The sequence below is a fragment of the Staurois parvus genome, unplaced genomic scaffold (assembly GCF_062004578.1).
Source record: "Staurois parvus isolate SC_StPar_1 unplaced genomic scaffold, SC_StPar_1.0 ptg000634l, whole genome shotgun sequence".
Lineage (NCBI taxonomy): Eukaryota > Metazoa > Chordata > Amphibia > Anura > Ranidae > Staurois > Staurois parvus.
Genome location: NW_028318430.1, coordinates 1183757 through 1198357, shown reverse-complemented (window position 1 = coordinate 1198357; position 14601 = coordinate 1183757). Strand labels below are relative to the sequence as shown.

Sequence of the window (14601 nt, the reverse complement as noted above, 5' to 3'; positions counted from 1 at the left end):
GCAAGAGCAAGCAGGTCCATTTAAAATCCTGTACATACTGATGATAATTATGTCCCTGGTATGCAATTCTTCTTATACTGTATCTTATCATAGCTTCTTCAGCTAGAAAAATGTGGATTTGCCAATACAGGCGGATTTTCTGTGTCACCATTAGTTGGTGAAAGAGGCACAATAAGGTATAATGAGTACCTGGTCTTTACCAGGCCTCTGGTGGGGATGTGTTTGGCTATATTGCTGCTGTTAGTTTGACCCCATTAGGAATTCTTTACCAGTGACATCAGACAATAGGACAGGGCCAGACAGGGTTCTATATTGTAATCAGGTTCAGGCCAGAAATCAGGGCAGTCTGCAATCAGTGAAAAGGGCAGAAGATCAAAGTAGGCAGTGAGGCCTAACCAAGGACCAATAACAAGTGACATAAGGACAAAGGTAGCAGACTGGAGTATTCACTGAACAGGATCCAATAGGCTGAAATGAAGTAAAAGGTTGCAGACCCTAAGGTTGCAGACCCTAAATTCAAAGCTCATAGTGAAAAATGATTATTGTTATTAAGATACTCATGGAATCTATACAACTTCCCCTCATTACTCCTCCAGTTAATCAAGATTTCATGTTTTGCACCACCCATTCCATAAGAGTATTTTTTAGGTTTTTTCGTTTGTAAAAATGCAAAGCTCCTACCACTAGCTCATAAACGAACTGGCTCAAATGTATGACAACAAATCAATAAAGTAAGGAGCAAAATAAATATTTCCTATAATTATGCACTATAAGGGTCCCATTTAACATTCTCCACAAAAGACAAAAGGTGTTTTGTATCTTTGATATAAACTGGAATCCTCCCAACTAGTAGCTAAAGACATGTGTCAAGCTACTTACATATAGGTTTCCATATCATGTAGTAAAACACTCTTACTTAGTGGTAACAATTAAACGGCATAAATCCAAAAAGTCTGTATGCAGACTTGATCCTTGTGCCCTAAAAAATATCCGAAATATCCCTATGGGCGCAGTTGAGTGGCTTGCAGAGACGCGGGGGAGCCGCCACTCTCATGCACATCGATGGATCGAGATTGGTCTCAGGTAAGTATAAGGGGAAGCTGGGGGGTGGGGGGGGGCTGCACCCAACTGCATACAATGCATTGAATGAAACTCATCCAGATTGCTCTAGCTCCAGTAGTAGGGCAGGAGGAGAGGTTAATGGGTCGATGAGGAAATGAAGGATCTATGTCATCTACAAAGGCATTAATTTTATATACTTTTTCATGCATTTGTATGCCTTTAATCTCTGGGTTAGCATGTAAACTCCACAGGAACAGATCTACAGGTAAAACAGAAATAATAGGTGATGGGGAAGCCCTGACGTGTATCGTTTGTGATTGTGAAGGTGTCTCACTGGTAGCCATTAACTTTGACTCTTGCCTGGGGCTCAACATTTAAGGGACAAATCCTGTTGCACATGTTGCTACCCAAGCCAAGCGAAGGAGACTACACTATAAAGACTATAAAGTTCAAGGCCACCCTGTTGAATGCCATCTCGATATCCATTGAAAGGAAGACCCCCAGTGTGGCCTCTTTAGTCAGCTATCTGAATATTGTGAGCCTTGGTGATATTATCATGGACTTCTCTTCCCAGAATAAAACCCACCTGATCTGGTGAAATCCAGGACGGTAGGAATGGAAGTGACAATTCGTTAGGATCTTCACATATATTTAAATATCAACACTAAGTAACGAAGGTGGTAACTTGTGACTAAAGAGGGTTTTCCTTCATATGAAAAACTGTGATATGGGCTGAAAGCAGTTGGTTATTTACATAGTTACATAGGTACATAGTTAGTCTGGCTGAAAAAAGACAAAAGTCCATCCAGTACAACCATAAAAAAAAAAAAAAGTTATAATCTTATACCCACAGTTGATCCAGAGGAAGGCAAAACAACCCAGCAAAGCATGAACCAATTTGTTACTGCAAGGAAAAAAATTCCTTCCTGAACACCAAAGAGGCAATTGGATATTCCCTGGATTCCCTGGTTGCTGAGGGTTGTCAATGAGGAAATTAAAAGCTTGCAGGAAATCAGAAATTAGGGATCTATCAAAGCTTTTTTAATATTTCACAGGTAGGCCATCCAGGCCTGGGCTCTTGGCCGGTTTCATCTGTTTAAGAGCTGTATTAAGTTCCCTATCACTGATTGTTTTTTTTGAGTTTCGCCACCCCCCTTCTGCATTACTGGAGGGGAATGTTCTGTAGTTGACAGAGAGAACTGGGAAAGCTGATAACATTGTATGAGTTTTTGGTGCGGTGCACAGGATGATGCAAAGAGCCAAGATTTATACCAGGACCAGCTGGTACTGTATATTTCTGTACTTGCTGAAAATGTACTGAGCAACATAATATATTTTTGTTCTTGGGTTTAAACATACTTTAATCCTAGAGCAGGGGTACTGAATTAAAACTCATGGAGGTCCGACCAGTAAAATTTTCTTCCAACAAAGGTCCAAACCGCATTTTTTTTTTCAGCCTCTCCTGCTGTATATCACAATCCCTATACTTCAGTGTCCTCAGTCCCCCCTCCCCCCACCATACATCACAGTCCCCAACTTCACATCAGTTTCACCTTCACGGTAGTGTTCTCAGACCCCCTGCACATCACCCCCACCCACCCCTTTACAGTACACCCCCATTATTTTCAGCAGTCCTCAACCCCCCCTTCTAATCACCATCCCTGCCCCACACTACTGTCCTCTACCCTTTCACATAACCCCCAGCAGAACTGTGCCCCCTTCACATCCCTCCACAACACTGCCCCCCTTTACATCTCTCTTTCCACAGCATTGCCCCCCCATCTCTTCCAACAGCACTGCCCCACCCCCTCACATCACAAATCCCCCCCCCAACAGTAGTATTCTCTGCCTTTTCACATCACCCCCCCCCACACGCACACACACACACACAGCACTGCCCCCTTCACACCCCACCCCACTCCAGTGGTATACTCTGCCCTCCTCATAGCAGACACTCCCCCACACTTCACATCCCTACCCCACAGTATTGTCCTCTGCCCTTTCATATCCCCCCACCACAGCATTACCCCCCCCCCCCTTAAATCTCCTCCTCCACAGCAATGCCCCCCTCCTCACATTACAAATCCCCTTTTTCATCACCCCTTCACAGCACTGCCCCCTTTACATCGCCCCTACCACCTCCATATGCACACAGCACTGCCCCTCTTCACATTTTGCTCCTCTTTACATCACACACATAGAGTAGTGTCCCTGGCCCCCTCTTCACTCTCTTACCAGCACAGTATTGAACAGAGCGCGGGAACTGTCATAAAATTTCTACATCAATGCGGGAAGCACAACATAGCATTGAATAGAGCGCAGGAGCTGCGGGGGTTAACTTTTTGTATTAACCAGCAGGTGATTGGCTGCTAGGTGGCTGCTAGGACTGCCCTGCTTTCAATCAGCCGCTGGTTAACTTAAAAAGTTATCTTGGCAGCTCTCACGCTCTATTCAATGCTGTACTGTGCTTCCCGCATTGATCCAGAAATGTCATGACAGCTCCTGCGCTCTGTTCAGTACTGTGCTCTTATTCCACACTCGCTCCAGAAATGTTCAGTCTCCTGCTGTCCGCTCTGCTGGTATAACAGCAGTGGAGGATGGGGGGGAGGGGAAGAAGCGGCTCATAAATGGCGTGATCGGATCCAGATGAAACAGTGGCTAGGTCCGCATCTGGACCGCTGTCCGCCATTTAGTGATGCCTGTCCTAGAGTAATCATAGAGTAACATCACAGTGAATTTAAAGAACACATCAATAAGAATAAATATACAGCAAGTTAAAAAATACCTTTAAAAATCAGGTGTATGGTCTTATTTGAGAGGCTGTAACATACATTTATGAAAACAATACCCTACATTTGATTTTCAATTATTTATTTATTTCAGGTACTTCTATAGCGCCGTCAATTTACACAGCACTTTACATATATATTGTACATTCACATCAGTCCCTAACCCTCAAGGGGCGTACAATCTAAGGTCCCTAACTTACATTCATATACTAGGGACAATTTAGACAGAATCCAATTCACCTACCAGCATGTCTTTGGAGTGTGGGAGGAAACCAGAGTACCCGGAGGAAACCCACACAGGCACAGGGAGAACATGCAAACTCCAGGCAGGTGATGCTGTAGTTGGGATTTTCAATGCGTCCTTTTTAGCCACATGTACACAAATGGAGTCTCTTTTTGTACCTCACTTGCATGATCTATCAAAACTTCAAAGGCCCACTGGACTTGAAGTCAAGCTTGATCTTACTCCCTTGTCTGATTTGGCAATGCTGACTTGAAATGTAGCCTCATTGACAAATAATGCAGCAAAAGATGCTGTGCAACCCACAAACCTTCACTATAAAATAATAATAATGTCCAAAGTCCAGAGTAGGAAGATCTTCCACCAAATTATCCACGTGTCCCAATATCGCCATGCACTAATATCTTATCAATAACTGATCATCAGTGTTACTCATGCATACACCTCCCATGAACAGTATATGCTGACCACCAGACTAGATGGCTAGTCAAGGGTCACATGTGCTTGCGCCCCCTTCACGGGCTGCAAAGAGGATGGCTCCAGATGCACTCCACCACAGATGGCTCCCACTGTTCCACAGATCCTCCACTTACATAAGAAGTGCTATGTCATTCATGAAAGAAGAATAGGGACTGATAGTGCTCTCTGTACAGTAAAAACTTGTATTCAGTATTTAAAATAACACTCACTATTTGTGCATATGACAATAAAACAAATTAAAAAAAATGACACTCACAAATCAGTGCACACACAGTGCTCTGTACAGCACATATGAAACACAGGCAGTTCTCTGTTGGCTGCTGACTGACCCCGCTCCACTCCTAAACACATTACGCCCAATCAACAGGATTCCTCAATAGGCTCATTGACAAATAGGCAGCAGTATAAAACATCATTTGGGGACCCTCTAGGAGTTATCTAAATACAGTACGTGTGCACACACCTTTAAGTGCTTGATTTCAGGTCTGTGTTCAATTTAGGAGTTTATTGCTTCTCAAAACTTGATTCAATAAAAAGTAATAATTAAACAAGTTCTCAAAATAATTCTGTTAAAATGTATATTTGCTGATGTTTGCATTTCTGCCAGTACATCGCTAACTCTGGCACGTTTAGATTGATTGCAAACAGCTCATAGTATAGTGTAATGTGTATTTTAAGTAGTATGCTGCTTTGATAAGTTCAAACATGAGAGGGTGTCTTTTGATTCTGAACAGTTCTAAACCTTAATCATAGTGAATATGTTATCACTAGAGGTCAATTTTCATTTCAGCTACATTAATATTCTGCCTTTACCTTTGATGTGAGGAAGCCAAAGCAAAGCAAGCCACAAGAGCATGAGGTTCCTGCTGAAATTGACATGGTCTTAATATCAGTATCATTCACTGTACATGTACATTTACCCAACTGCAATAACAAAATATTTAAAACCAACAGCGGAAAACACACAAAACAGATACCACTATATAGGTTGCTGTCAAGTATTGGGATGTTATAACAATCTCCTTGGTCAGTAACAAGCTCCTCTTGTCACGGAAAGTACTAGTTATTACCCCAGGGTGGTCACAATCAGCCTGGTAATGGAAAGAAAGGCTCATATTGCTTGCTATTGTTGAGCAATTTATGACCTTCATTAGAACCAAACTCCCCGTAAGCCAGATGAGGAAGCTAAAGTGCAAAGTCCAGATCCTTTCCCCTAATCCAATCACTTTTTCAATGGACATAATCAATCAGTAGTCATAATCCTGATTTTTATTTATTTATACTGATTTTGCAACCAACATTTTCACACTAAAATCTATACTGTGAAATATCGTCAACCAAAATGTTTGCCAGAATACCTGTTCCAAATATCCCGATTTTCCTGTCCTTTCTCTTTTCCTGATATATTTGTATTCCATGTAAAGCTGAGTGCTTGTGAGCTACTATGGTGTATTTATTATGTGAAAAATTATTTTATATCTAAAATATATATATCTGCAATATGTATATATATAAACACTACTTTGACTGGCGTGCTATAATTTTTTTTACATATACTTGTGTGTGTTATAAAAAATATTTGTCCAACATAAAAATATAATTAATAAAAATAATACTAAATGATTAAGTGGGTCGCCTACACCATACACATACTCATATGTTTGTGTCACTGTAATCAAAAACAAATGCAAAATGTGTCAAGCACAGACAAACACACTTACAAAAACACCTACAAGGTGAGCACAGACAAACACACATGTGAAAGGGATCAGGAACAGCATTGCAGCAAAGAGGAGATAAGGCACTATATTATATTCTTTGAATACATGACATCTACATTCATGGAGCAATAAGCCCAAAGAAGGAGTGATGAGACCCCCTAGAGGAGAGAGGGACAACGCCATCCATCCATTCATCCAACTCCAGGAGGAAAGGTCCATAGGAATCAGCGAGACTCCCTGTTGGAAAAAGGGAAATACTCTATCTATCCATCCATCCATCTGGGATAGGGATATATAAATCCATTCATTTCCAAGTCCATTTAAAGGGACACAAGCTGTTTTTGACCTCACTTAACGGTTTGGTCATATAAATCAGGTGAGCACACACTGGTGAAGGAGCACAAAAGTCAAAGTTTTTTGTGGACTTTTTTATGTTTCATTAGAGGAAGATACCTAAATACGCACAGATTGTGTTTAAAATAAATACGCAGTTTCAGAAGGACTGCACACTAAAGTTGGACTCACATATGTTATTTATAATTTATTGAAAATACTTTGAATTTTATATGGTTTATGAATAAGTCCGTTGAGTATATTTCACATTAATTAGTGGAGCGCGACACGTTTTGCATTTATATTTGTATTCCAGTTTCAGTTAATAGATTTTCACAGCTATGCATAATCTCTGTGTAGAATTCATGAATACTATAATACATTTTATATAGGTTTATTGGAACTAATAAAGCAGAGGATTCTCTTGTTGTGTCCTAGCTGTTACATAATCGATAGACATATGCGTGCCAGAAATATTGTTTCTTTTCAGATGCAATTGTTCATTGAAGAATTTCGATTCGTCATATTCGTTATATGGTACCCATTCATTTTCGGAATTTGCTTTGTATCTTTGGCATTCTTTTTGTAAATTTGATGATCCAGGTGGATTCAATATATTTTGCAGTTTTTCCAGAAGATTGCTATATATTTAATATATTATCAATTTGGATTGATTCGAATCGCATGGATTTGATATTATCGGCCACTAGTCCAACCCACCAAAAGAAATGGCATGAGCTGATTGGACAATATTGACTGGCGTCATGTGCTTGAATGGAACAAAATTTGGATCCATTCGTTATCTGAATCCGAATTATCAAACTAATTTGAAAATGTAATTAATTTCCCCATGGGCCTGAACTACTATTTCTTCATGTGACATCACCTGAATGAAAATAATGCATTAATTATTTTTATTATAAATTTTTTTATTTGTCGCCATTTATTTCTGTGTCTATTTGAAGGTTCAGATACATCCAAATCTCTGAAAATTACATATTTGCCCGAAAAACAAATCAAAATGAATCACACATGTCTAATAGTCGATGGGGTTGAATAGAGACACAGGACTATCTAGTTCAACCTTTGTGTTTGTGTGAATTTGTGTTTTACCCATATTGGCATTCAGATAAATCTCCGGATCCAACTCCTATCAAATGTAAGAATTTCCTGTTGTGTATATTGATGATAAAAGTCACTCCCATCAACTTCAGCGCAGTTAGATATAAGAGCAGTAATAAGTAACAAGCAGGGATTTTTTATCACCCTTGTCTCCGTCCCCTACCAACCACAAACAGGGTCCAGCAACAATATACCCCCTCAGCAACAACAGACCAGCATCCAACATCAATAGCCCATCCAGCAAACAGCAACAGTATATCTCCCTCCAGCAACAATAGACCTCCCCCCAGCCACATTAGATCTCCTAGCAGTTCACTTCATAGACCCTCCAGCATGTTCAAGCACCCCTTGCCACTATATATATTCAGTGCTGGAGCTGCTGAAACTTCATACTGCAGAAAAAAGCATGATAATAGTCAAAGATGATTGAGAGAGTGAGTTCCCCATTAATACTTATTTTTAATCCTTACGCTGCTAGAGTATTTACTTGTTTTAAACTTTTTGTTTTACATTTCTCCAGTTTCTTCCTGGTTTCCAGGCCCAGGCAAAATGATGTTATACATCCCAGGAATCTTCACAAGGGTAGGAGTTTTCTCAGCTGAGCACACCTGCTTGCCTGAGCCAAGGGCAGATAGATTCCAGGAAGTAAATGGTGCACAAATCACCTGCCTTACTCAAGATAGCCATGGCCATAAGTGCTAGGGGACTGTTTTTCAAAGTGATTTTTCAACAAAATAAATCATGGAGACATGGATGGATGGGTGAGTTTCTCTGAGTTTTAAAAATGAGCTAACTAGCGTTTTCAGTTGTGGTGCTCAGATGCAGTGTAGTTTTGTTTTAGGAGAGTAGCACAGTTAGATATGAGGACAAGGGAGGGTACAGTAGATGACTGTGGTCAATACGTGAGGCCTATAAATGTAACCATTTAATCATGCTACACATTGGGGGTGATTTACTAAAACAGGAGCGTGCAAAATCTGGTGCAACTGTGCCTGGTAGCCAATCAGCTTCTAACTTTAGCTTTTTTACTTAAGCTTTGGCGCAGGGGTGGACTGACCATTTGGAAACTCGGGCACTGCCCGAGGGCCCGGGGTCAGTACGGAGCCCCATGAGATGCCCCTGGTACCTTATTCATAGGCTTTTTTGAGTTTGGGCAAGGACACAGGGGCCCCATGAGTTGTCAGTCCACCCCTGCTTTGGCGATAAAACCTGGAAGCTGATTGGTTTCTATGCAGAAGTGCGCCAGATTTTGCACTCTCCAGTTTTAGTAAATCAACCCCATTGTTTGCAAGCAGCTCACTTGGTAAGCTCCAGACATTCAGATGAAGTGTACTCCTCCCCCAGGAAAAGAGAAATATCATCCTCAGGATGATGTAACATTGTAGAGATTTATAGAAACTACATAATTGCCCTCTGCATTTTTGCTGCAAGAAAAAAAAACTGGGTTTAATGAAAATCATCAAAATTTTTATCATTAAGAATTCCAAGCGATTTGTAGCTGTGTTACTGAGTGACTGACGTTTTGCATTTGGAGCTAGCAACATATTCTCCAGATTCAGTAGCTGCTCCTGTTATCAAATGCAGCAGCTAGTGATCATGGCAAAGCAGCGACCTATAGCTGTCTAGAAACTCATTAAAGTCCGCTCTAGGAGCAACTCTGTATTGAGCTAGAAACTGCCAAACAAAACAGGCAGACAGATTTGTAGCTGCTAAAACACTTCTCATGTGACATTAACCTATGATCACCCAAACAGTAAGTGGAGGCAGGGAGGTGTATCAATACTTCCACATTGTATCATTAAAAACTCAAAAGGATCAGATCAGTGGCATACTCATATCTTGCACCCTGGGCAGATCATTTTTTATACTACCCCCCCCCCCCCATCCCAATGCATCATCAAAATTATTTTCATTGATAATCAAAATCAGTGCAAATACTCCTCTTCTCCTCCTCTGAGTGCTAGAGGAGAGCAGTACAACAGTAAGGTGGCATGGGAGGAACTTAAAGAGACATGGTTAAATAAATGCCACACTCCTTGCATCAACACAATATGCTTTTCATACTGTCCCACATACAACACTAAACACAATCATAAAAAAAATAACCCATCAAGCAGTGGTGGTCGGTGGCTGGATGTAAAAATGACTCACCCAGCACTGGTGGTTTGGGGGCTGGATGTAAAAATGATCCACCCAGCACTGGTGGTTGGTGGCTGGATGTAAAAATGATCCACCCAGCACTGGGCGTCCATAGCTGGCTGTAAAAAATCCCTCCCCCGGCATTGTTATTCTGTGGTAGGCTGTGAAAATGTTGTCCTTCCACCCCCCAGCATTGGTGGTCATTGGCTGGCTGTAAAAATAACCCCACCAACATTAATGATCAGTGGGTAGCTGTAAAATAACCCCCCAGCATTGGTGGTCAGTGGTTGGCTGTAAAAATACCTCCCTCCCACCACCAGCATTGGTGGTCAGTGGCTGGCTATAAAAATACCTCCCTCCCTCCACCAGCATTGGTGGTCAGTGGCCAGCTGTAAAAATAACCCCAAGCATTGGTGGTAAGTGGCCGGCTGTAAAAATACCTCCCCCACCACCACCAGCATTGGTGGTCAGTGGCTGGCTGTAAAAATACCTCCCCCCACCACCAGCATTGGTGGTCAGTGGCTGGCTGTAAAAATACCTCCCCCCCCCCCACCACCAGCATTGGTGGTCAGTGGCTGGCTGTAAAAATACCTCCTCCCACCACCAGCATTGGTGGTCAGTGGCTGGCTGTAAAAATAACCGCAAGCATTGGTAGTCAGGGTGTGGCTGTAAAAATAACCCTCCAGCATTGGTGGCCAGTGGCTGGCTGTAAAAATAACTTCCCCCACAGCAATGGTCAGTGGTTCACATATTAAAATAGCTCCCCAATATTGATAGTCAGTGGCTAGCTGAAAAAATACCCCCCACCCTCACAGCAATGATGGTCAGTGGTTGTCTGGAAAAATAATCCCCCGCAATATTGGTGGTCAGAGGCTGACTGTAAAAATGACCACAAAGCATCACTGGGCAGTGGCTTAAAGTACAAATAATCCTAGCAGCATTAATGGTCAGTGGTTGGTTGTAAAAATAACCCCCCCCCCCCCAGTATTGGTGGTCGGTGCCTGGCTATAAAAAAAATACCCCCCCCCCCCACTGGTGGTTATCGGTTTGCTGTGAAAATAAATGTCTCTACATTAGTGGTCAGTGGCTGGCTGTAAAAATAACATCCTCCCCAGCATTAGTATTCACTGGTTAGCTGTAAAAATAACCCCCCTTGAGTACTGGAATTCCCCTGCAGCATTGGTGGTGGGATTGATTATAAACAGAGCCATCAGAAATTGTGGGGCCCCATGTGACCCCTTGGTCAGGGAACCTGTAACCCCAATAAAAACATCTAGCTGTCTAGGGAAGAAAGTGTGCCTTTTATTTCCTGGTGGGCTAGTGGGTCACCCTTCACACAGTGACAGAGCATGCCAGAGCACTGTGTAGAGCTGGCACTCTTCTTTTTCCAACAGGACACCTTGCAGCACAGAACTGCCTGTGCCTACCCCTCTCTGACAGAGTCTGATTGAATACTGGACAGAGTGACATCAGGCATCAGCGCCTAAAATGCAGAGAGCTTTCAAGTACCAAGCACATTGCTCCCTTTTTGCATTGGCAACTGAGGTTGAAAAAGTGAGTGATCAAATTTAAAGTGTTGCTAAACCTAGGACCCTGCATTCACTATATCTGATCTCCCACAGTACGCAATGCAATTATTTTAGTTAATATAAACTGCTAAATACATTTTCTCATGAGCAGTTAGAGCAGTCTTGTGTGACTTCTATTAGTGTCCAGCAGAGCACATGTTAAAGCTTGTAGGAGGAGTTTTCATTCTGCTCTAGGAGGAGGCAGAACCCCTGACCTCTGTTTGGACAGTGTTGATTGGCCCTGTGCTGATCACATACACTATCCCAAGAAAAAAAAAACCTCTTTAGCAATACACATCAAACTGAGCATGTGCAGAGTGTCTCCACACGATATGCCTTATCAGGAGATAAGAGGGGGACACTGGAAAAAGAGGAGGATCAGAGAAGTCAGAGTCAAACAGCCTTTTTACACAATGCAGAGGATTAACCCCTTAGGTTCCACAATGAGTATAACCAGCATGATTTACTGCATATACAGACGGATTTTACTGTTGTCGGTTTAGTAACAATTTAACCACAATAAGAAATAAAACCGACATAGTTAAATGGTTATGGTTAGGGGTGTCTCATCCTAATATATCTGCATCTTGCTAACTGTCAACTACTGCTGGAGGATTGTAGCATCTGTAAAGTGTAATCGGTAATGGCCCTGGTTATAGAAAAATACATCTTCAAAATTTAGAAAATGAACTTGTTAAAACTCAATTGATACTAAAGCAGTTATGGACACTAGGTGTAGTGTGGAAGTGACAGTATAAAACTACACTACCCAAACATAACTACAGTCTGTAGAAACTGATTAAAATAAAGGGGAGCATAGTGCCTATTGCCAGGATTTCCAGCTCAAATCTATTTCCATGTTCTCTGTCTAAGAAAGGTGGTTATATAAGTAATGCTTTAAAAGACCAGGAAAACTGCATTCCACATTAAATGGTACACAAAGCAAGTTCTTTTTAAAGAGTTATCCAGCACAGATAGTGTAGTGTGACTGCTTTCATTAAAGGTGGCAATGTGTGAAAACTCATTTCTTTTCTAATCAGAGATATAGAGAGGATGCTAGCAAGCACAGCACTGTTAACTAATAATATCCATTCTATCAGATTACTCCTGTTAGCTCTTCTGCTTGGCAAACGTTCCCCACTGCTGTATCTTCTTACATAACATAACACTGCCATCTACAGCCCCTTCACACCGCACCGCTGCTTGAGCCTAGCCACTGATTCTCCCTAACCAAGGAAAAAGAGGAATCATGAATAAAAAATGAACAAATGCATTGGTAAATATTTATATATCATAGTTTGCTATTTATTATTATACCAGCGTTGTATTTGCTGAACTTTGAAAGATGGACTAAATGTTCTTGATTAATTATTGTGGGATTAGGGCTTTGGCTTTCATAATAGACTTTAGATCATTAATACCTAACCCAGTATATGTTATGTGACATTGGCAGCACACAAATAAACACAATTAAATACACCTCAGGGAATTGTGGTGCAAAACAGACCATATGCACAGACGCAGCTTAACAGGTGGAAAAATAATGAAGAATGGCTATTTGTTGCAGAGTAGTTTCTATATTGTTATACACTCTCCGGCCTATTTGTTCGGTACACCTGTTCAATTGCTTGGTAACACAAGTTGCTAATCAGCTTTCACATGGCAGCAACTCAATGCATTTAGGCATAGAAGAGGTGAAGACAACTTGTTGAAGTTCAAACCAAGCATCAGAATGGGGAAGAAAGGGGATTTAGGTGATTTTGAACATTGCATGGTAGTTGGTGCCAGACGGCTGGTCTAAGTATTTCAAACACTGCTGATCTACTGGGATTTTCACACACAACCCTCTCTACAGTTTACAGAGAATGGTCCAAAAAAGAGAACATATTCAGTTAGTGGCATTTGTGTGTTTGAAAATAAATTGTTGATGTCGGGGGTCAAAGGAGAATAGGTGGACTGGTTTGAAATAATAGAAAGTCAACAGTAACTCAAATAACCACTCGTTACAACCAAGGTATGCAGAATATCACCTCTGAAAGTGCAACACATCGAACCTTGAAGCAGATGGGCTACAGCAGCAGAATACCACACCGAGTTCCAGTGCACTCATCTTCTGATGGCTACTTCCAGCAGGATAATGCACCATGTCACAAGGCTCATATCATCTCAAACTAGTTTCTTGAACATGACAATGAGTTCACTGTACTCCAATTGCCTCCACAGTCACCAGATCTCAATCCAATAGAGCAGCTTTGGGATGTGGTGGAACGGGAGATTTGCATCATCGATGTGCAGCTGACAAATCTGCAGTAACTGCGTGATGCTGTCATTTCAATATAGACCATAATCTTGGAAGAATGCTTCCAACACCTTGTTGAATCTATTCCACAAAGAATTAAGGCAGTTCCGAGGGCAAAAGGGGGTCCAACTCGGTATTCGCAAGATGTACCTAATAAAGTGGCCAGTGAGTGAATATTTATTTTCTCACTATGAACCTTTTAAACTAATTCAATAAGGAAAATGTAGCAAATTTCATTGTAATAACATATTATTGGCCCAATAATTTCTTCACAGAAAAAGTATCCTTTTGGCGAGTGAGTAAAAGGTTAAAGCTAAATTTTAGCTAAAAAAGAAATATTTTGGTCTGACAGTTTGGTACTACACTGTAATGCAAGTCTTGGGCTCTCTTTTTTTTTTTGATGATTTCTCTCTCCAAGTGGCTATCTCATCTCCCCCCAACATTTGCAGATTGGCACACTCAGGTTAATTCTACCCTTCTTAAGAGCATCATATTCTCCAACAAAGGAATTCCCCCGCAATTTTAAGAATTATGGGATCCATGGCTGCAGACCCCAGGCTTTGCTCCACTGGCCATAGTGTCCTTATGAATATTTCAGTGTTAACACTACAAAGGAAATGCATTGGCCATGGATTTGTAGAGATATCTCTGTCTCTATCAATCCGCTAGGTGTATGCACCCAGATGATATAGGTATAGCGGAAGTGCACTGATTATAAGGCTGGCTTTAGTTGTGACACTTTCTTGTCCTTTGGTTAGATCGTGGTTCCATTTTGTTCAGGTACACTTGTTTGGTTTACACAACAAAATCTCGCTGTACTTGGCATTCCCTAAATGAAATGAGTGAG

At 41.3% G+C, this 14601-nt stretch overlaps 1 protein-coding gene across 3 annotated transcripts in view; it reads left to right on the top strand.

Moving 5' to 3' along the window:
* CNGA3 (cyclic nucleotide gated channel subunit alpha 3) overlaps positions 1-14601 on the top strand; it is a 65966-nt gene that overhangs the window by 32143 nt on the left and 19222 nt on the right. Inside the window, exon 1 of one of the 3 annotated variants that reach the window (XM_089693475.1) lies at positions 12637-12731. The exons of the other annotated variants lie outside the window; for them this stretch is intronic. Coding sequence (XP_089549601.1) covers positions 12724-12731 — 8 coding nt within the window. The 5' untranslated portion in view covers positions 12637-12723. Of the gene's footprint in view, positions 1-12636; positions 12732-14601 lie in introns of those variants that run through there. 3 annotated transcript variants of the gene reach the window in all.